Here is a 23,081-nt window from a genome sequence, read left to right as displayed (position 1 = left end):
TGAATACTGGAGACCCTCAAAGACTCCCTCCTCCTCTCCTTTAGTCAGACACGTGCATTTCATACTATCCAGCTACAAAGTTTATCTGATATAACCGTTTGGAAGTGCTGGTGGTCTAAAGGTAGCATAAGAACAAATCTTTCAGCGGCTGAGAGAGGAAATGATACCTAAATAAAACTGAAGGTCTCTTATAATTAAAACCACAAAGACCACTTCCTGGTTAAGAAGCTGAAGCTTCCATGGGGCAGATTAGAAGAATTAAGCAGGCTTTAAGGGCTATATATATATATTGGAACTTTTACCACTTTTTCACAGAATTGTTCCTTTACTGATCAAAGTCCATGATGCAAGTTTTTATAATTCTAAGGTTCAGTGGACCATAGCCTTAGAATGTGTGACGAAGAGCTCTCGTGAGGGACGTAGTCAAAATATCTCAGAAGGAATCTAGAGTCTAATTAAGGGATTGATTAACATATATCAAGGGCCTTCAATCAGAGGTGTAGCTAGCTAGGGTGCAAGGGGGAGCAGATGCTCCGCCAAATGGATTTTCTATAAAATGGCGGCTATGTGAATTAAGCCTATGGTCTCGCACCAGCACCTATTTTACAAAAGCTCTGCTCCCTCAGATGTCCTTCCCTTCACAACTAATAGTTGGGTCTGCTATGAGCTGGGCCTAGATTCAGGCCTGAGTTTAGACATGCAACACAGAACATCACTTCTAATAAGACACAGGGCTGGATTAACCTATGGACCAAGTGAGGCTATATATGGTCCAGGGTGATGGTGAAAAAGGCGCCAAATTCCTGGGCCAACAGTTCTTTTCCCTCCCCTCCCACTATAGATCAAGAACCTCTTCCCCTCCTCCTGCCTTGAGTCCAGTTCTTCCTCCTTGGCTTCCCTCATCACAGGTAGGATGCTGCAGAAGAAAAAAGCCAGCTCAGCTCGGGCAATGTGTTACTGCTGCTACTGTCATTGAAGAACAGGTTTGCAGGTCCAGAGGTGGTAAAGGAAGACAAAAAAGAGGCATTGTACTCGCAGGATGGGGAGGGGAGAGGTGCTGGACCTGTGGGAGAAAGGAGAACAGCAGAGATGCCAGCCCTAGGGTGAGGTAACAGGGGTGGGGGGGAATGTCAGATCATGGGAGGTGGAGAGAAGGGCTGGGCTGAATAGAGGAGGGCAGGTCAGAGTGTATGGGGTAGGGAGAGAGGGACACATCAGATGGTGGGGGAAGGAGAGATGCTGGACAGCAAAAGAAGTGGTGTGCAGATGGGGGCATGGCAGGGGCACAAAACCAAAAATTGGTCCATGGCTCCACATCCTCTTGAGCCGGCCCTGGATAAACACCGGTGCACTGTCATCACTGGGCCAAGGCTCTTGCCGCCTTCATGGCCAGTCCCAGAACAGTGGCAGCAGTAATTGTATTTGTAAGGTTTAGTGTGGGGCATGCAAGCGCTCACTCTCTAGACAGGCCCAATAATGATCCAGCTCTTCTCATTCAATGGCTACAAGGTAGAATATGCTTAATGGAAGACCTGCTTAAGATGAATATCTACACTGAAGAAAGAAGCCTTTTGTACTGAGAGTTTGCAGTTTTTCTACCGTTGACTATTTGGGGGGCGATAGCCATCCCAGGCAGTGAGCTCTTTTTCATTACCTGGGTCTGCCTGGATAGTACCAAGGTAGTCTCTCCAGATTTTCAGTTATGTGACACTGAAAATCTGGGTATGACCTAGTCAGCTCTACTTGCTCCTCCTTTTACAAAATGTGTATCCTGCCAGAGCTGGTGTTAGACAGCGAGCGTGAACTAGGACCTAAAAGAGAGAGGAAAAGTCTTTTTTGTTTATTTTGTTTACACCACAGCACCGGCAAGGGGTTGGAGAGATTGTAACCCTATGGAATGTTGTATTGTAACCCTAGGTTGGCCACTGGTACAGAGAAAACAGCAGGGGCAGACTGACAGGGATCTAGCCTTCTGGGCAATAAGGGTCACAGGCCCCTAACCTTCTGTCAAAACTGATTAGTTTACTAATAACTTTATTCTTTTACTAGTTTTTTTTAGCCCATTACATTAACGGGTGCTAGAATAGATGTGTAGACTTAGGCATTTCTGTCTTTCTTTCTTTCTCTCTGCCCCCTGTCTGTCTTCTCTTCTCTCTCACTTTTACCTCCCCCCTGTCCATTAGCACCCCTTCGCTGCTCCCCCTGTCCAGCAATAGCCCTTCTCCGTTCCTTTTACCCCCTGCTCACTGTCTAGCATCCGCTAGGCCGGGCAGCCTCGGGGCTTTATCGAAGTGGGCCGGCCTAGCAAATGCCCCGCGGCTGCTGCTGCTGGTCCGGGGGTGAGAAGGCGCGACGTCATCAGAAGTCAGCCGGCATCGGAGATCGGGGCAGGAACGTTGCTGGGGAAACCGCCGCACCCGTTGCAAACCGCCGAAGGCTCCTACTGCGCATGCGGTGACACGGAGCCACGTTTAGCCGCGGGTAACCCCCCAAAACGGTGACCAAAAAAAATGGTCACCGCAAGTTCGGGGACAAGGCCGTTCACCGCCCCGTGGAGAGGTGAATGGTAGCACGGGGCGGTGAACAATCTTGAACGCGCGGTGACCGAGCGTTTGAACCGGCAGCCCACTCTCACCCGCCGTCCGTCCATGTATCTCCCTCCCTCCTTTTCCCTTACCTTTTCTTCTTAAAATGGCGATTTCTATAAGGCTACGAGCTGTATTACAGCCGGAGCCTTGAAGTCGCGTTGCGTTGTCTGCTGGTATAAGTCTCCTCTGACGCAACTTCCTGTTTCCAGTTGCATCGGAGGAGACTTCTAGCAGGCAACCCGACGCGACTTCAAGGCTCCGGCTGTAATACAGCTCGTAGCCTTATAGAAATCGCCATTTTAAGAAGAAAAGGTAAGGGAAATGCACGGCTGGCCGGCGGGAGGGAGCTGCTGGACCGCATGAAGGATGCTGGGGGTGGGGGGGATGGAGAGGAGAAGACGCTGAAGACGGGAATGGGGCCGGGGCGGTGAAAGAGGCAGCGGGACGGTGACGGGGCGGTGAAGGGGACGGCAGAGACGGGGACGGGGCGGTGAAAGGGACAGCGGGGATGGGGCGGTGCAGAGGATGGTGGTCCAGGGACGGGGTGGTGACGGGGACAGAATTTTTCCCCGTGTCAGCGAAATAACAATAATACCGTAAAAAAATGCAAATATTTGTAAAATAGAATTTCAATAATAAAACTCGCTAAGGGCTCCTTTTACGAAGGTGCGCGCTAGCGGTTTTAGCGCACGCTAGCCGAAAATCTACCGCCTGCTCAAGAGGAGGCGGTAGCGGCTAGTGCACGGGGCATTTTAGCGCGCGTTAAAAAAACCGCTTAGCGCACCTTCGTAAAAGGAGCCCTTTTTGGAGACCCTTTAGCCCTCTTTCTTATACCGGACAGTCTGAAGTTGGGTGGTTTGCCATTGTGGAAATCAATTAAGGAGCCAAGATACAAAACACAGTTTTTTAATGCTCGCCTCAACGCTGCTCCAAAGCCTACATCCAAACTCGCAATTAGCTGACACACATGACTTGGAGCAAGTTCAAACAGCAACAGGCAAAGTTTTTAAAGCAGGCATGCACTGGCATCGGAGAACAGGAAATATACACATAGGCGCTGGTAGGCGCCTAAGAGGGAGACGCCATTTTAAATGGTATTTAAGCAAAAATTCAAAGTGCCTACCAGCGCTTAAACACACGGTGCTGGAGGCGCGATTCACATCAAAGGTAAGCGCCGGAAATTTCGGCCTGGCAAACCCTGGCTTACATTTCCAGGACTTCTCTTTGTTGGCAGCACGATTCGTTAGCCGGCGCCATCGGATAATTAATACGCAGTCGGCGCCATTTAGAGAATCCGGCAGATACTTTTCAGGCCTACCCGAACCTCACTTAGATTATTCCTTCTTTAAAACTGTCCACCTAATATTCAGTCCACGGCGGCAAGCCGCCTCGCAACTGCTCACAGCCATGGGCTGAATTGATCCTGGATATTCAATTCAGAGGCATGTGCAGCTCCTGCCATTAAATATATACAATCCGCCAGCCCCCCCCCCCCTCCTCTTTTACTAATCCGCAGTAGATGGTTCAACCGGGGCCCAGATCCCTAAATGCTCCAACGCTGCTCTGGCGCTCATAGAATGCATCAGAGCATTTAGCGTTCCAGGCCGCGGTGCAAACCTCTACTATGGCTTATTATAAAAGGACCATAGGTATCAGCGGTCACCTGGAAGTTAACCAGGCACTAACTGATATTCAGACTGGTGTCCAGTTAACTTTAGTGCATAAAGTTAGGACAGCCTTTTTGCTAACTGTATACGGTTCCTTAGTCGGATAGTGGTCATAAAATTGCCAGCTCGCTCCTAACCTAATCAGTTAGAAAATGCCCAGTTAGTGGTGAAATTCAGCAGCATTGCTGCTAAATATTGTGTGCTGGATTGCTCAGTGGGTTTTAACTGGGCCGGACCCTCACCGCCCGGTTACACCCTTTCGAATATTGGTCAACTTTCTTAAATCATTGCTTTCACATGTAAGAAGACCATTTATACATGCAAGTTCCACCTAGCCCTTTGTAAATGACCTCTGAAACCTAGTCATCCAATGAAATTTAGCTTACCCTAACCTCCAGTTCTTTTTTTTTTTTTTAAAGTTGGCCCATGTCCGCTCCATAAGATAAATCCGTTTAATTGATCTTATGCAGTAGACTATCGATAAAGGTATAGAAAAGGCTCCAAGCATAGGCAGAGGTCATCTCGTAAAGACGCCTAAAGTCCACCTTCTTCTGGAGTGGATGCACTCATGAAGTCTAAGCCTTTTCAGAGAAAGGGTGGTGAATGCATGGAATGGCCTCCTGGTGGAGGTGGCAGAGACGAAAACTGTATTTGAATTCAAGAAAGCTTGGGACAAATACATTGGATTTCTAAGGGATAAAGGATGGCATAGATGAGCAAACTAGAGTTTCCATTTTTATTAATTCTTATAACTCAGTCAGTTATAAAATATATATATATAGCACTTATGGCATCATCTTCCATAACTGCAGTTGTATTGGTATACAGGGTTCGACTCTTCCCTGTCTACCTGCCCTCTTGATAATGCCATTCCTGTCAGCAAACATATGCTCCAAGATTCTTCTAATTCTCAGGTCTTCTCTGTTCTTGCAGTCCATCTTTGGATCCAGCTCACAACTTATTTTCAGAAGTTTCCCATGTTGGTGTCATGAAAATTTAGGTTAAAATCCATATATTTTTTAAAACTCTTATGGCTTCTCCGTCACGTAGTATTTTAGGCACCAATTCTGCCGATTTTGCACTACGTGTGTGCTATTTACATAAAAACTCTATGTCTAGTAATATGTGTTAAGGATGCCACATAAATGTAAAAATAAATAAATATAGTCTTGCCTGTACCATAAGTCGCATAGGATTTTCTAGTGCAAATTTGTTGAGCGTCACTTATACCTTTAAAGCTTGTACAAGCCAAAGAATGTCTTTGACTCTTCAAAGCCAACAAAATTTACATTGGAAACGTTGACATGTAAACTGTCGGATCTAGTTAAGTTAAACACTGCTCCTAGGTAACTGTTCCTTGCCCACATGCTCCTGTCCGTGCAATAATTTGTCGTCTTGCCTTCCATCAGCACCATGTCTTTAGGGTATCGTGGAGTCCTTTTGAACACCGTGTGGCTGAGAGGATTGTTTTCGCATGACTTCCACCGGAAGTAAACCATGGAGTAGACAAAGTAAAGGCCAGTTTCATTGACAATTAATCCTGTGTTTTTGTACTGAACTCCAGCAGTGAAGGTACGCCCATATGTGTCTTCCCACTCCAGAGGCAAGGAATTAGTATTTTCTTTTCCTAAAGTGAGACAATTAACAGTAGAATTAAAGAATGTCTATGCGTGCCAATTTTATATCTGTTTCCATAATAGATGAAGTCTCAATAATCATAATCCAAAGACCTCTATTCAAGCAAGTCATGCATAAACTTGGAAAGTATTGTATAGATCTGTTAAATATGCTCCAATCTATATAATGACCGATAGATTCCTTATATCATCCTAGAAGAGGATCACACGCTTTGTTTAACTTTCCATTGGCTCGAGGATGTAAGAGTAAGAAATCTTTGGAACAATACATTAGCATTTACGATGCTTTTTACGATAGGGAATATTAACCATTGTTGCATAGTGCTTGTTCTTATAAACACTTTAGAACAGTGGTTCCCAACCCTGTCCTCGAGGACCCCCCAGGCCAGCCCTAATGAATATGCATGAGGGAGACCTGCATATAATGGAGGTGCCAGGCATGCAGATCTGCTCCATGGATATTCATTAGGGCTATTCTGGAAACCCGACTGGCCTGGGGGGTCCTTGAGGACAGGGTTGGGAACCACTGCTTTAGAACTCAATGGAAAACGTATCTTTTTTTCAACGTATCTGGCGAATTAAGAACATAAGAACATAAGCAGTGCCTCCGCCGGGTCAGACCATAGGTCCATCCTGCCCAGCAGTCCGCTCCCGCGGCGGCCCAAACAGGTCACGACCTGTCTGAATCACCAGAAGGGGCCCTTGCCACCTTGGTTTCCCATTTAAGTCCTATCTTCCCATCGAAGTCCTAACCCTCCGGTCTTGCACATGTACGACCTGGTTGGGTTTCTATACTTTTTACCTGGATACCTCTCTCAGTATCCCACGATCCCTTTATCCCTCAGGAATCCGTCCAATCCCTGTTTGATTCCCTGTACCGTACTCTGCCTGATCACTTCCTCCGGTAGCGCATTCCAAGTGTCCACGACCCTTTGGGTGAAAAAAAACTTCCTTACATTTGTTTGAATTAAGCTAAATGTTCCCTAGGTTATGTTATTATTAATCTTTTGTTAACCGCGTTGAACTTACGTTTACACGGTTTATAAGTGCGATGTTATGTGATGTGAATATATTTTTGCGGTTATTGCTTCAAAATTTTAAGCTCTGCTACAGGATTTTAATACAAGAATGCAATTTTATGGCCAATTGCAAAGATTACTGCGACAGTTTTGCTAGAGATGGGAACTCGGAAATCTTTTTCTTTCATAGTGCATACTTTTCTTGAAGAGTGCAGGCTATTTGCACATCACACTGTACTTGCACTATTGGGAAAAAATGCGTACTATGTGCAAATAGAGCACACAGTCGCGGCTATACTCTCTCGAAGAACGTAGGGAGAGGGGAGATATGATAGAGACATTTAAGTACATCACTGGTCGCATAGAGGTGGAAGACGACGTTTTCCTTCTAAAAAGGACCCTCGTCCACAAGGGGACATCTGCTGAAAATCAGGGGGGGAGGAAATTTCATGGGGATACCAGGAAGTACTTCTTCACTGAAAGAGTGGTGGACCATTGGAACGAGCTCCCGGAGCAGGTGATCGTAGCCAGCAGCATACAAAATTTTAAGAATAAATGGGATGCCCACGTCGGATCCCTACGAGGGTAGCATAGAGGAGGGCAGCTTGGGGACGATTGATAGAGTGTAGATTGGGGGAGGGTTGTTGGAGTGGGCAGACTTGATGGGCTATGGCCCTTTTCTGCCGTCATTTTCTATGTTTCTATGTTAAATATTGGTATGGATCTAAGAGGTACGCAAGTTGATTAATGAGTTGATAACTGTCAATGAGTTGACCTTAATCAGCTATTCTATGACTCTGGGCATGTAAATCCCATAGTGTGTTAATCCAAAGGGGGCGTGGCCAGGGGAGAGGCATGGGCGGGTCGGAAACATGCCAAAAGGTTCAGTGCCGTTTTATAGAATAGCACCGTTTACGTGCCAAAATGCCATGAGTTGTGCGCCTTAAATCCCATGTACATAGTCACAGTAGTTTTACTGGTTTATATTAGTAACAAATGTCGCAATCAATAACCAGCGTTCCAAAAACTTTTCAGTCAATATTATAACTTATTATTATTTTAAGAGCCTTCAGGAGCGGCACTCAAGCGGTTAGTCAATTTTTCCGCTGAGATATTTGTTAGCCGCTAGCTTCCTCATCAACACAGTATTCTTTTTCAGACTTATTTTCAATTTTTCACTTTCGCTTCAACATATAGATAAAAGCACTTATCTTTGATTTGTTGTTTAATTTCCACTGGCCACATTTGCCTCCTTAGCCTCAGCCAAAAATGTACCAACTGCTTGAGTGCCACTTCTGAAGGCTCTTAAAATAACAATGAGTCATAATATTGCTTCAGAAGTTTTTTGGAACGCTGGTTATTGATTGCGATATGAGTTGAGCACCAGCAATTTGCGCCAGGTTTCAGCTGGTGTAAATATCAACTCAACTTTCAGCGCAGGAATTGGCTCTAAGCCCTATTCTTTAAGGCATAGCAATGATTTTTAGAATTCTGTCTAATAAAAGCAGCTTCCATATACAGAATATATTAAATGCAAAATGGTCACTGTTGTATGTGGGATTTACTCTCAGGGCTTGATTCTGTATAGGACGCCCGGTCTCAGCAGCCGCTTGAGCGGCTTTTAAGAATGGCACATGGGCGTCCTATACAGAATCGCCACCCCGATTCTCTAACCGGCGTCCATGTCACAGACGCCGTTTAGAGAATTGCATTGCTGTTGAGCTGATCACGGCAAGGGAATCTTCCCGCCACAATCGGCTGAGCGACAGTGGCAGGGAACCCCCAAGCCCCACCACAAGTCAGTCGGCAGGAGGGACACAAATTCCCATACACTGCCACCCCCCCCCCCAACATCCCCGGCAAGAGGGATGTCTACACACTTGTGAGTCACTGCAACTGCTGTGGCCCGTCCCTGTGCAGAATTGCTGCTGGGGGGGCGGGGGGGAATGAAGCATATTGGCTCCGGCGAGGTGGCAGGGTTGACTTCGGGGTGAGGGGTGGTGCAGTGGGCAGGCAGACAGGGAGGGATCCCCGTCACTGGCAGCTTCAGCGGGTGGCAGGCAGGGATCCCCGGCGGCACCTGCAGCTTCTGTGGATGGGTCGGCTTCGGGGGGAGGGATCATGAACTCAACACAGAAGGAAGGGAAGGGGCACTAACTTGGGACAGAGAAGGGAGGGAATAGAAAGGGAGAATTGATGGGCATGAGTGTGTGAGTGAGAGATGGTGCACATGGGGAAAGGAAAAAAGGAAAATTGGGCATAGAGAGAGAGGAGTGAAGTAGAGATGCATGGGGAATAGAAGGATGAGAGGGAGAAATGTTGGATATGGTAGTGGAGAGGGAACAGAGGGACAGATTGAAGGGGATGCAAGGGGGAGGAATGTTGGACATAATGATGGAGGGAGAGATGTGGCATGGTGTTGGAGAGTGGTGATAGAAGGAGAAATGGACAAGGGGCTGGTGGGCAGTGGTGAAAAATGCTGCACATGATCCGGGGGATGAGAGAGGGAGAAATGTTGCCAATAGGGGTGGAGGAGAGAGGAAGAAAGGAGGGACAGAGAGAGAGAGAGAGAGAGAGAGATGTTGGTTGAGGAAAGGAATGGGGTCTGGAGGAGAGGAAGCGTACAGGAGGCAGAAAGAAAGACATATTGGATGCACAGTCAGAAGGAAGTGCAACCAGAGACTCATGAAATCACCAGACAACAAAGGTAGGAAAAATAATTTTATTTTCAATTTAGTGATCAAAATGTGTCAGTTTTGAGAATTTATATGTGCTATCTATATTTTGCTCTATATTAATCTATTTTTCTATAGTTGTTACTGATTGCATATTTTAAAGTCATCTGCCTTGACCTCATTGAACTCCCCTCCCCAAATATACAGTAAATGGTAATTAACATTTTCTGTACGTACAATGTGCTTTGTGTTTTTTTTTTTTTTAATTTTGTGGTTACCATTATGTATTAAGATTATATTGTGTGTATATGAAAAATGGATGGAAGAAATTGCATTACATTACATTACATTAGTGATTTCTATTCCGCTTGTACCTTGCGGTTCTAAGCGGATTACAAATTAGTAGTCTGGACATTTCCAGGAGCGTTACAATACTAAGAGTCATGTATATAGCAAGTTACAATTGATAGTCTGGACATTTCCAGGAGAAGTACAAAGTAGGAGTAAGTATACAAATTAGAAGTCTGGACTTTTCTAGGAGGGTTATCACTACAATACTAAGAGTCATGTGTATAGCAAGTTACATTGAAAGTCTGGACATTTCTTGGAGAATTACAAAGCAAAGAGAAGGTATATAATAGGTTACTGTGATGAATAATAATAATAATAATGCATTTGGGATACAGTAGTGAGTTATACTATGTTAAAAGAGTTGCTGTGGTGGTGGAGGTGGTGTTCCTGAGAGTATATTCTAGGTTAGGATGATGGGAAGTGTTTTTTGAAAAGATGAGTTTTGATTTCTCTTCGGAATACTTTAATGTCTGTTGGTTTGATCAGTAGATTGGAGATGATAGGGTCAATCTTCGCTGCCTGTGTCGCCAAGAGGCTGTCGTATAGTTTCTTGCGGCGTCTGGTACCATTGAGAGGTGGGTATATGAATAGGCTCTGAGTTCTCCTTATTCTGGGAGAGAGGTTACAGTATAGACGGTTGTTTAAGTAGCTGGGTGCAGTTCCATGGGTTACTTTATATAGTAGACAGTAGAATTTGAATTCATTACAATTAGTACTATTAGTATGGAGGTGGGGTCTAGGGCGGAGCTTGAGTGAGTCTGGGGCGGAGCTTGGGCGGGGGTACTCGGTATTTGTTAGGCTTAGGGGGTACTTGTCTTGAAGAAGTTGAAAAACACTGTTCTAGCCCCTGTGTATTGTTATTGTTAATTGTACATCACTTTGAACTGACTTTCTTTTTTATTTTTGCAAAATCTGTTTTTATTGACATTTTTCAAAATAGAAATCAAACATAAGCAGCAGCACATTCCCAACATCCCACCCAAACCCTCCCTTCTTACCCTCTAATACAAAACATACAGAAAAACTAGAACACTAATGAAAAAACCTTAAGCTGGTAACCCCCCCCCCCTGTAGGACAACAGCACACAGATTCACAGCCATGATGGAGAGGAGGCCGTATCCCAGATTTTGTTATACAGGACCAACCTCTGACGTCGTCGTGCTGTCAGTTCATACATTAGATGTACATAATCTAGATGGCAGAGTAAGTGTTGACGCTCAGGTACCTTTGTGGAGCGCCAGTGTTTTGCCAAGGCCAGACAAGCTACAATGCAAACATATAAAGCTAAACAATTCTCCGGAGAGGTAATAGCCCGGTAGGAGAGCATTCAGTATAAAGCATTCTTTCAACATAGGACAATGCTTCTTGGTAATGTGAACTGGCAACTGACACACCATAGTCCACTAAGGCTTTATCACAGGACACGACCACCATATATATTGAAAAGATGCCGAATCTCCACAGGACCTCAAACAGAGATTCTCATGCTGATCATAAATCTGAGACAAGCGGTGGGGAGTTATATTCTATTGGTAATACATTTTGTATCCATTTTCAATTAAGGAGGAGGCAAAGGGGATGTTAACCATGTCCCCCAACCTTCTCCCCAACTCCCTCTCCCAACCATCCCTATAGCAATCTTCAGGATCCTCCCAGGCAAGCAAAGCCCCTTATAAAACCATTCAAAAAGACAGATCGTCCGATAATCAAAGCTGGTTTTAGATGTATCTAAAACCAGCTTAGGCCTTTACCCTGCCTCTATATGCCTAGAGTGAAAAGGGGGCGTTTTTGGAGGAGTGGATAGGGTGGGAGGTGGGCTGACCTAGACTTAGTCGTCTGGCAGCCATAACCAAAAAGGTTTGACAGGTTGCCAGACGGGACTTATATGGTTTTGACTTAGACCAAGTTAAAACAAGTACAAGTTCCTAATCAGGCCACTGAGCTGATCGCGGCTGCCATGATCAGCTCAGCAGCCCAGGCAACCTGCCCCTCCCCCCCCCCCCACACACACACCAGTAACGATCACGGCAGGAGAGATTCAGTTGGCCATAGGTGGGGCCTTAGGCGCCTGGGCCAATCAGGCCCTAGGCCACTCCCTGGTGCATCCCACAATGCACCAGGAAGGGGCAGGCCCACCAGTCCAAGGAAGGCGGGCCTGCCAAATGGACAGAGAGAGGACCCTGCCAGCCAACTTTTGAGGTTAGTGTGAGGGCGGGGGATCCGTGGTGGAGGAGACTGGTTGGGGGGAGATTGTGTCGGTCCTTGTAGTTCTGCTTTTAAGTGAAGGACTGGCCCCCTATGTTGCCTATAAAGTCTTTGTTTTGGGCGTTTGGAACTTGGGCGATTTTTGGGTTGGGGATGTGTCTTAAGGATAGACGTAGTGGTGATTTGGCCAATTAAACTAGTGAACGTAGAGGTAGACTATTCTAAAAAAAAATCTCATTTTGGACGGTTTTGGGTTTTTTTTGAGAATGGACATTTCCCTGCTGCCTACTTTCTGCGTCTAGGGGACTTAGACTTTTTTTTTTTATTCTGCCCCTCTATGTCAATAGGGAAACAAAGAAATTTTTGCAGAAACACAAACAAATAATGTTTCCCATTTCCTTACTTCTATGCTCTTTTTCTTTTTTATCTCACTGCCCAGAAATCCAGCCCAAATAAAGAATAAGAATAACTGCCCCCACCCCCCCCTTTACTAAACTGCGGTAGAGGTGTCTATCATTGCTTGGAGCGCTAAATGCTAATTAGAAGCTTCTCCAAAACTCATAGGAATTCTTTGAGCATCGCAGCAGCGTGCCCCAAGCCACGGTACAAACCTCTACCACAGCTTAGAAGGTCTTTTCCCCCACCCCCTTTTACTAAGAGAGCGCTCTCGGACTTTTTCTCTGCCACATGTTGTACATGTTAGTATATACACAGTACAGCAGTGACATCCTGTGGCTGAGGGAGAGAATGCAGCTTGTGGAGCCATATAACCAATCGTAACCTTTACGGCAGTGGTCTCCAACTCCAACCCAATGCAGGGCCACATTTTGGATTTGTAGGTACTTGGAGGGCCTCAGGAAAAAATAGTTAACGTCTTATTAAAGAAATGACAATTTTGCATGAGGTAAAACTCTTTATAGTTTATAAATCTTTCCTTTTGGCTAAGCCTTAATAATAATATTGTAATTTATAGCTAAACAGGCATATGATCAAGAAACTCTTTTATTTTACTTTTGTGATTATGAGAAACATACCGAGGGCCTCAAAATAGTACCTGGCGGGCCCCGAGTTTGAGACCACTGCTTTAGAACTGTGAGTGCATGGATTCAAACATACTTGTGCGGCTCCGACTCTTGGAAATAGCCTACTCCACCAACAAGTTGTACGTACCTGTCACGTGGGCTGCCTGTATCATGTCCTTCTTTTCTGTGCTGATGTCTGGAAGTCCTGCATTAAAAAAAAAAAAAACCCAGAATAAGCCAGTCGGAGAAGCTGTTTGTCGAGATAAGGCTGGGAGTAGCACAAAGATTGAGGTGCCCAGATAAATGCAAGCAAGACATTACTGCTGCAGGATAAGGGTAGGGTGTCTTTTTCCTGCCAAAAGGCTGGGCTCCAGGGTCTAAAATGTCTTTGTTTGGCCAGATAGCACAGTGCTAATCAGCTGTAAATCATAACACCTCACTTTGGAATCTCTAAAAATTGTCTTAGCATTTAATGGATCTATGAAACAGATATCCTAGTACTAGGGTTAGCATATGGCTCCAGAAAAAGGGGGATGGCTTGAGACATCCGGGTTTTACTTCCATTGCTTTCAGTAGAAATAAAACCCGGATGTCTCAATCTATCCTCCTTTTTCTGGAGTCGTATGGTAACCTTACCCAATACTACTTTTCAGCCTTTTTCTTCTTGGGATCCACTAAAAAAACACTAAACTATACCCTATCATCTGACGTGTTTTGGAAGGACAATAGCAGCCGCTATAAACATTCTCTGCCACTAATAACTATGGTTTGACACCGGTGTTACTTGCAATTCATTTACGCTCAATCTCAAATAAATATATGCAGAAAACGATCAGGTTAAGTTTCAGTTACATGTAATGAGATGGGTAGGCTTGCCCCTTAGTCTTGATCTTCCAATCTGGATCAAAAGATAAACCTGCTTCTCTCCCCCCCCCACCCCACCCCTACACACCAGTCAGTTCTGCTTTTCTGTTTCGTAATCCCTTGTTCAAGCTCCCGCTCCATTTCTTCCACCTGTATTGCTCACTGTTACCCTTCCAGCCACTATTCCCAATGCTCACCCTTTCATCTCCCATGTCTCAGCTGCCCACCTATACCCTAAAGTACTCCAGTCTCAGTCCCCATCATCCCAATGCTCAAACTATGTCCTGGCTCTCCTGTCAGCTTAGCCTGCAGAGCAGCAAGTGGCGTATTGGAAAGCTCCTCTAAGCGTCATTTAACAAACATGCTTAAAAAAATGTTACTCCAAAACAGTAAACTAAATAGCGTGCAAATCACTTAATGTTATATAAAGCGTGTGCTGTCGGGAAAAAAAGAAGTTTATATTTCATAGTAAAATGCAGTCATTTGCTGTAGCACAAGTAAAATTTATGATCTTGGGTGAAGCCAAATAAGTGAAATGTCATCCTTTCTGTCGGTACATGAACAAGGCTTCTCAAAGCCCACGCCTGATCTCTTACCCTAGCTTGCAAAATGTCCCTGATGGCCCATTGAGGCCCATATCCCCAGCTCCCCTTGGATTCCCCCAACCAGTACTCCAGTTGGAAGCACCAGTGGGGTCCAGTCCACCTTTGGAAGGCTTCGGTTGAAGAGCTTCCCTGTTCCGGGATGCCTAGGCAGTGGAATACCAAGGGAAGGCGGCGACCAGTACAGAGGAAAGATGGTGCCCACTTCTGTTTTTTCACCAGCAGTGAGCAGGGTCCTGCAAACAGGAAGTTACATCAGAGGGAGGGCTTGGGGGCCAGTGTGAACAGTGGATAGAAGTCCCTGTTCACTGCTGGCTAAGAATAGAAGACTTTAAGAGGTACCAATGGGGGTGAGGAGAACATTTAAAAGACCCCTCCCCCATTGCAAGGGGGAAAGGAGAGATGTCAGCCTGCTCTGCTGTGGCTCAGTGGCACCCCTGCTGAGAGGAATCCTGGGTGCTCTGACCGTCCATCCCCGTTACTACGCCACTGTGATTAACCCAGGGGTTCCCTAACCAGGGACCATTCTCAGCCTGGGTGTCCAAGCCAGGGGTGCACTGACCTAGGCTTAGGTCACATAGGTTTTGGTCAGGGCATCCTGGGTCACAGTATTCCTAGCCTGGGCACTCTTAAGGAGGTAGTACCTCGACCAGAGAGCTTCCAGTGGGATCCAGGGGATCTAGACCCCACCCACCTTTAAGGGTCATGAACAACCATTTTGAAAGAAGGCAGCACTGGAGGTAGGAGCAAGTGGGCACTGCTTCTGCCTCACAACTTTCAAAAGTGAATGGAAGGGATCGGACCAGTGACTGTTTTGTAGGGCTGGGGGGTCAGGGGGTGTGGTGGATGGTTTGGGGGCCCACACGGTCCACCATGGATTTTGTGTGATCTGCAATAAGGTGCCACACTTCACCTCATATCACCCTTCTACTCCCATACACCGCACTAGTGAGAAGCAACACTGGTGAAACGCCACACACACAAACTTATAAAGCGCATGAACAGCGCATGCGATGTTAGCAATGCGAGTATGATGTCATGCATGCATTGCTAACGTCACATGCGGAGTTCTCACGCCGAAAAGGGGAGAGTGTGGCGCAGTGGTTAAAGCTACAGCCTCGGCACCCTTGGGTTGAGGGTTCAAACCCACGCTGCTCCTTGCGACCCTGGGCAAGTCACTTAATCCCCCCATGGCCCCAGGTACATCAGATAGATCGTGAGCCCGCCGGGACAGACAGGGAAAAATGCTTGAGGACCTGAATAAATTAATGTAAGCCGTTCTGAGTTCCCTTGTATAGAAAACTGAATAAATAAATAAAAGTTTTGCTATTGAGGTTTTTATCCACGATGGCTCCTGAGGCAGGCCATATCGGCCAAAACATGTGGGTGTTGCACCATCGCACAAACTTGGTCAGTGTTTTGAAATAAATCGGCACACCTGCATTCTTGAATATCTCCACTGTTTGGTTTGTTCATTCATAATGTATCATTCACCAGTATATATTTCTGAATATTGTAGTGTATGACATCATATCCTTATTCTAGGAGTTACCTGTTGTTGATGCTTTTGTAATTGCACATAGAATTTTGTTTTTTCTTGATGCAAATGTATATATTGTTAAACTTTTATGTAAACCGCATAGGTATTCCTGTAAACCGTGCCGAGCTCCGCATTCGTGGAGATGGTGCGGTATATAAACCCAAGGTTTAGTTTAGTTTAGTTTATTAAGCAGTATAAAAAATTTTTAAAGAAATAAATACAGTGGTGCCTCACACAACGAACTTAATTGGTTCCAGGAGCAAGTTTGTTATGCGAAAAGTTCGTTATGTGAAACGCGTTTTCCCATAACAATACATGTTAAAAAAAAATAATTCGTTCTGTAGCATAAAATATGCTAAGATGGCATAAAAAAAGATAAATTTTTGGTTATTATTTTTATTTAGATACATCTAAAAACATAATTGTTTTTTAAAACAACACACATTTTTTAAATTTAAAGACAGACTAAGTAGAGTCTAATTTTACAGTGAGAGAGGGCAGAGTCTCAGCGGCAAAAACTGGGACTTAACTGTTCATTTTTTTTTTTTTTTTCTAGCATCGGGGAAGCGGCGAGAGTAGCTCCGCCGCCCCCCCCAACGCATCAGCAGTAGGCGCCGGGCCCCTGCGAGCCGACGGTCCGCCACTGCACAGGGAGCCAGGCGGAGAGAGGGCAGTTAAGCGCAGTGCCTGCGCGGAAGGATGCAGCTCGGGCGACTTCGTTGGGTGAAACGAAGTTCGTTGTAGGAAGCAAGACCTGAAGTTCGTTGTGCGCAGCGTTCGCTGTGCGAGGCGTTCGTTATGCGAGGCACCACTGTAGTATGTATATTTTCAATGAATGATTGCAGCAATTCATAGGAATTAAAACACCACAGCAGTAATATCCTCTCTTCATATTTCCTTTTTGCTTTCCTAACCACTCGGTGACACTCCTTTTGATGTTTTTTGTGCTCCTTTCGGTTGTCTTCTGGTTTGTCCTTTTTCCATTTTTTTGAATGATGCCTTCTTGTCATTTATCGCCTTTTTCACTGCATTCGTTATCCACACTGGGTTTTTTGTTCTATTTTTTTTTTTTGCACCCTTTCCTGAACTTGGGGACGCACAGTTTTTGTGCTTCGTGCACCGTGCCTTTGAGTAAGGTCCAGGCATCATCATTCTACTCAACTGAAGTCATGCAATGAGATGCCTTTTCTAATAATGGGCTCTGCAAATCTTAAATTAATGTGACCTACAGAAAGAATGTAAGAAAGAGATAAATCTAATTTCCTGACACTAACATATGATTCACATATAGCAATTTGGGGGGGAGGCAATATGGATTCCCTATTTACCTTGACTCAAATGCAGAATGACTCGGGATGCTAAAGGAGCCTCAGTAGCTTTACTGGCCAAGTGGGAAGCAACAGAAACCAGCTTAGGACAACTTCAGGGCTGATGTAAAGGTATCAGATAGCCAAGGGCCTAAGCCAGAGGTTCTCAAATCCAGTCTTTGAGGTCCACAACCCAGCCTGGTTTTCGGGATTTTTACAATGAATATGCAATAGAAGCAGCGAATGCAAATCGATCTTGTACGCATTCATTGAGAAAATCCTGAAAACCAGGCTGGGTTTTAGTCCTTCAGTTTTGTGCCCTATTCAGTTAACTTTCAGGCGCCCCCCCCCCCCCCCACCCAAAGCAATTGATAAACAGAATAATCAGGATCACCCCAACTCCAAAATCAAAGTTGTAAATATGCATAAGTAGAAATCAATCTTTAAATATTAAACTATTTTCATATATACAGTATATACATATTGAGGGCAATTTCCCTGAAATAATTGGGCTATTTGAAAATGTTTTCTTTTATTTATCACTTTTCATGAAGAGATTCACAATGCATTGAATAATAATTGGGTACTCTTGAAGTATTTTCTTGATCTGTTCCTGCAAGCTCACATTCTTACTGTGGTACTTGGGGCAATGTAGAGAGCAGGCTGGGATTGAACTCACGACCTCAGGCTGCTCAGTCGTCCGCTCTAACCACTAGGCCACTCCCCCTTCCTGCAGGTGAAAGGACTCGCTGCTGGTTCTTTGATACGGGAACATGAGAACCTACTGCTTTGCTTTGACTGCGATTGCTCTTTGCTGCCCTCGGAGCCCCCACTCTAGGCAAATGGCTAAGCTGAATGTCCTGCATGGCAGAAAACAGGACTTCCATGATACTAAAAAAAAATGTCCCGTATATGGTCAATAATCCATTTCAAATGTTCCTGCCTGGCTTTTAAGATCATTCACGGCATCCTCCCTCCCCTTATCCCACTATCTTTCAACTCCTCCAGTCCCGACTCCTCCAGAACTGCCCAAAGGTATAAACTAGCCTTCCCCTCTCTATGCGGCATCCACTATGCAGGCAAACTGGGAAAATCCCTTCTCTTCAAAATCACAGGTCTTTGGAACGACCTCACCACCCCGCTGCGGAACCTGAGCTCCCTTCAGTTATTCCGCAAACAACTGAAAACCTGGCTTTTCAGCAAATTGTAGCTCTATCCTTCCCCCCTTTCTCTCCCCCCTTCTACACATAAGTTCATGTAATTCCTTTTTCTTCTTCTCTACCCACTATTTTAAGTTCTTGTAAACCGTGTCGAGCTCCATTCTCATGGAGATGATGCGGTATAGAAACTTAAGGTTTAGATTAGATTAGAGTAGCAACATTCCAAACAAAATCCCAAGGAATAGCAAGATTCTGGAATCCCAAGGAGTAGCAACATTCCATACAGAATCCCAAGGAATAGCAAGATTCCGGAATCCCAAAGAGTAGCAACTGGGAAAATCCCTTCTCTTCAAAATCACAGGTCTTTGGAACGACCTCACCACCCCGCTGCGGAACCTGAGCTCCCTTCAGTTATTCCGCAAACAACTGAAAACTTGGCTTTTCATCAAATTGTAACTCTATCCTCCCCCCCTTTTTCTCCTCCCTTCTACACATAAGTTCATGTAAACCTTTTTCTTCTTCTCTACCTATTATTTAAGTTCTTGTAAACCGTGTCGAGCTCCATACTCATGGAGATGATGCGGTATATAAACTTAAGGTTTAGATTAGATTAGATTAGATGGAGCTCGGGATTTTATTGACCGCCAGCAGCATTATACCTGGAAATTCAATACCGGGCTATATATGGGCTTTCTAGCATTGAATTTTGGATTTATAAAGCCAGTGAAACCCATAGCCAGTGAAGTGTGGTAGTCAACACTTTACCAGTTGTGGCGAACCGCACAAAGATAGGACTGACTTTTAAGCGGTCTTATTTATGCAGCTATCTTAATTAGCCAAGACTCTGACTCCCCTACTACCGCCACAAGAAAGCCACCAAAATAGCTGATCTTGAGTTGGGCGCTAACCGGACAAATGAATGTCACTGAAAATGACCGGTTGGCCCCAAACAAACAATTTAACCAGCCAGGAGCCATTTCTGGATCACTTTGAATACCAACCCCTATATATTTAAGCAGAGCAGCCCATATATATTGTTCTTTCTCAAGTTCTGTGAAGAACTGATATAGATTTAGTTCCGCTTTCAAAGGGCTGGTCTACTACTATTCCCTGATTTCCTGGAATGTGCTTTAAAGATGGTATTATATCCCTTTGATTGCACAATAGACACCAGTTAACTGACAAGACGGCACAATGTATGGCTGGCACTATATCTCAGTGGCTGTGCCACGTGGAACGGGTTGAGTTCGATTCCCAGTTCAGGTAGGATCAGTCGGTAATGAGGACATTCTGAAGGCACCATCCGCAGCCTCTTGGGAGGAGGGATGGTCTCCCTCATCATGCAATAGTGACACCTAGTGAACATATTTAGGACTTAAGATTGTGGGGCTCTGGAAGAAGCCCCTGTGCATGCTTACTGGCCAAGGACAGTTGCTACAATGACTGAACTACATTAGGAGAGGATTTAAGAGAGCAGAAATCCCTAGGTAGCTGTTAATAAAGTTTCATGGCACCAGATTCCAGCCACGATTCCAGCTGAGCTGGAGCCCAAAGGAGTGGTGGGAAACGGCCGGGTCCAAAAGAAAAGATAACAGTCTTTTAGCCCCAGTTAAATTATTGCGTTGAACAAAATATCATTTATCTAGCATGTGATAATTATGTAAACCACTGCTGTTTTCTGAGTGAGGTGAATCTGTGCATAGATAATTTAGGTCATAAAAATTATATGCAACTTCGTTCACAATTTAAAACACTATATATAGCATAGCAAGTAAACCTAAGTGTAATTAATTAATACTGCATTTAAGTTATAATTCCTAAAGCTCTGAAAAGTTGTCATAAATAAAATTAGAAAAAGAGAATAAGGGAAGATACAGTAAAAAAGAAATAATGAGGGAATTTGAGAGGAACCGAAAATATTAGAAAAGCCAAAAAAGAGCAAGATACTGGGTTTGCTGATTATTGTCAAAGAGCTTTCTAATAGAGTGTGAGGTAAAGGTACGAAGGTAGAAAATGTTAAGGAATTAAAAAAAGGAGACAAGACTGCAAGGGGAAATAATGGAGACAGCAAAAGAGCATCACATTGTCCACTGCCTTGGATGTTCAATTTTACAAGTAGATAGTGCTTGAAAATGTCTCACCAATACGTTTCTCCAGGGCAGGGGTCAACTGTCCATCACTGGTCAACTAACAGGGGGGGGGAAAAAAAATACTGTTTAAGTATAACGAAAGTTCTTATTGTCCAAAATAAGTCAATGAAAAAGAAATACATTTCAGTTTTAGTGGCTACCTCCTTAAGTCGAGCCAGCTCATCCTGCATCTGGAGGATCTTGTAGATCCCGACTCCCACGCCTGTTAGTGCCAGTAGCACCAGGAGAAACATGATAAAGAGGCACAGTGAGGTGCTGTCCCTTCGTTTGTTCCTCTTTAAGTCTTGCCTAGGTGGGACAGGAGGGGGGCCGGCCAAAGAGGAGCAGGCAACAGGAGGGCTTGCGTTACCGTCCACCCAAAAGATCTGAGGGTACACATAATTCAGGTTCTGTTGCATGGCGGGAAAGGACTGGCGCTCCGAGTCTCCAATCTGGCCTCCCTAATAGAGGAGACGTCTTCTTCCAACTGGTCTTCTGTATGTGCAAGTCTCTGTGAGGGAAAGCTGCCTTTTGACACCTACTCTATATACACCTACTTCTTGCTTCCTAACTCTGATACGTAGTGGTAGCAGCATTAGACTAAAAGTTTCCACCTCTTCTGGAGAGCATCGGTATCCTCCTGTATGAAGTAACCAGAGCTGTGCAGACACGGCTCGATAGAAAACCAAACTATTATTTTATTTTTAAACAAACTCCTCTTTTTTTTTTTTTTTTCTTTAGCAAGATTACGATCACGAAGCCTCATTTACTTCCTGTCATAATTACAGACCTCATTTGATCTCCGCCGATGCCTTCACGTTCTGTTTCTGGTTTTGCCACCGTGATTTCCATGGGGAAGTTGTTCCATGAATCCATGACCATTCCCATGAAGAAGCATTTTCTAATAGGCATCCTTTGTCGACCTCGTGGCATCTCACAAACCTGTGCATGGTTGTAAGGGGCAGGGAGAGATGATAAAGATTGTTTCATTAGAGGACTGAGGTTGTGGGGGCTGTGGATGTATGAGGCATGCCTGTGAGGAGTATTTTATATATGTTTGTACCTATCTTGTGTGTATGGGAGAGGGTGATGTGGCATGAAGGTGTAAGTGGGGGAGGATGGGTCTGTATGTGTAAAGGGTGAAGGAATGTGTGTGTGTGCGCAGAATTGCAGTACAACTTAGAGATAAAGGCATGAATCGCAGTGTGCATTGGGTTGTCCAGAAAGGCCCTTAAAGAGTGCTGGGAATACAAACCAAGAAACCATATTTGACAAGATTAGAGATCTGCTGAGGAAAGTTAGATCCTGCTTCCATCAAAAACATTTTACCCTCCTTGTCCAATCCATCATCCTCTCCAGATTGGACTATTGCAACTCTATCTACTTAAGCCTAACTAAGAAAAACCTCCACAGACTCCAACAGATTCAGAATGCTGCGGCCAAGCTCATCTTCGCTAAAAGTAAATTTGACCAAGTCTCCCCACTCCTGGCCAAGCTCCACTGGCTTCCGATAATCGCCAGGGTCCACTATAAATGCGCCTGTTTAACTTTCAAAATCCTATATGGTATCCTCCCTCCCTTTATCCCTCTTTCTTGGAATTCCTCAAACCCTAATACCACCAGATCCTCCCACAAATTAAAACTAGCCTTCCCCTCGCTAAAAGGCATTTCCCACACAGGAAAGCTAGGGACCTCCCTCCACTTCAAAATCACTGAGCTCTGGAACAACCTTACCTCCCCTCTTCGGAACTTGAGCTCTCTCCAAGTTTTCCGCAAACATCTGAAAACCTGGCTTTTCTCAAAAAATGTAAGTCTCCCTCCAACTTAGGAATCAAGGAAACTCTTATATCTTGGCATCCCAAGTCCTCTAAATTTTCTTCACACTTCTACCTCTAACCCTCTGTTGTAGTTCCTTCCTATTTCTCCTACTGTAAACCGGGTCGAGCTCTACGAACGTGGAGATGATGCGGTATACAAACCTAAGGATTAGATTAAATTAGATTAGATCTGCTGAGTTGGTGATCAATCCACACACCTAAGTAAAGCTCGAAATAGGGGTGATTGGAAGACCAAAAAGAGTCAGTAGAATTGAGGATTGGGTTAGTGAACCTGAAACCCACACACATTTGGTTTATCTGGGTTTCGTTTGAGTCTGTGAGATGATAGCTATCCTGCAAATGCCTGAAGACAAAACTGAAGTCGACCAAGTGGTGAAGTAGGGTAAAGAAGAATAAATATTAACCTGAACATTGTAGCATTGAATCAATTGCTATGGAAAGAATGAGAATAACAAATTTGTTAAAATTGACAACTT

At 44.7% G+C, this 23,081-nt stretch overlaps 1 protein-coding gene across 1 annotated transcript; it reads right to left on the bottom strand.

Annotated features, from left to right (window-relative positions):
* Window positions 1-5,487: 5,487 nt before the first annotated feature.
* FASLG (Fas ligand) lies at window positions 5,488-21,186 on the bottom strand. The gene is made up of 4 exons (XM_033962194.1): window positions 20,929-21,186; window positions 20,780-20,825; window positions 13,314-13,370; window positions 5,488-5,882 (listed from the first exon to the last, which is right to left on the bottom strand). The coding sequence occupies exons 1-4, from the start codon at window positions 21,184-21,186 to the stop codon at window positions 5,488-5,490; spliced, it is 756 nt and encodes a 251-aa protein (XP_033818085.1).
* Window positions 21,187-23,081: the final 1,895 nt, after the last annotated feature.

Source organism: Geotrypetes seraphini, chromosome 10, assembly GCF_902459505.1.
Source record: "Geotrypetes seraphini chromosome 10, aGeoSer1.1, whole genome shotgun sequence".
In the NCBI taxonomy this organism is placed as follows: domain Eukaryota; kingdom Metazoa; phylum Chordata; class Amphibia; order Gymnophiona; family Dermophiidae; genus Geotrypetes; species Geotrypetes seraphini.
The sequence above is the reverse complement of the archived record's forward strand: the minus strand, read 5'-3'. Positions and strand labels throughout refer to the sequence as shown.

Excerpts from the sequence above, each read along its gene's own strand:
- FASLG (XM_033962194.1), bottom strand. The coding sequence starts at position 21,186 with ATGCAACAGAACCTGAATTATGTGTACCCTCAGATCTTTTGGGTGGAC. Across the intron at positions 13,371-20,779 it reads TGCCCTGGAGAAACGTATTG|GACTTCCAGACATCAGCACA; the intron begins GTGAGACATTTT and ends TTTTTAATGCAG. Across the intron at positions 5,883-13,313 it reads ACAGGCAGCCCACGTGACAG|GAAAAGAAAATACTAATTCC; the intron begins GTACGTACAACT and ends GTCTCACTTTAG.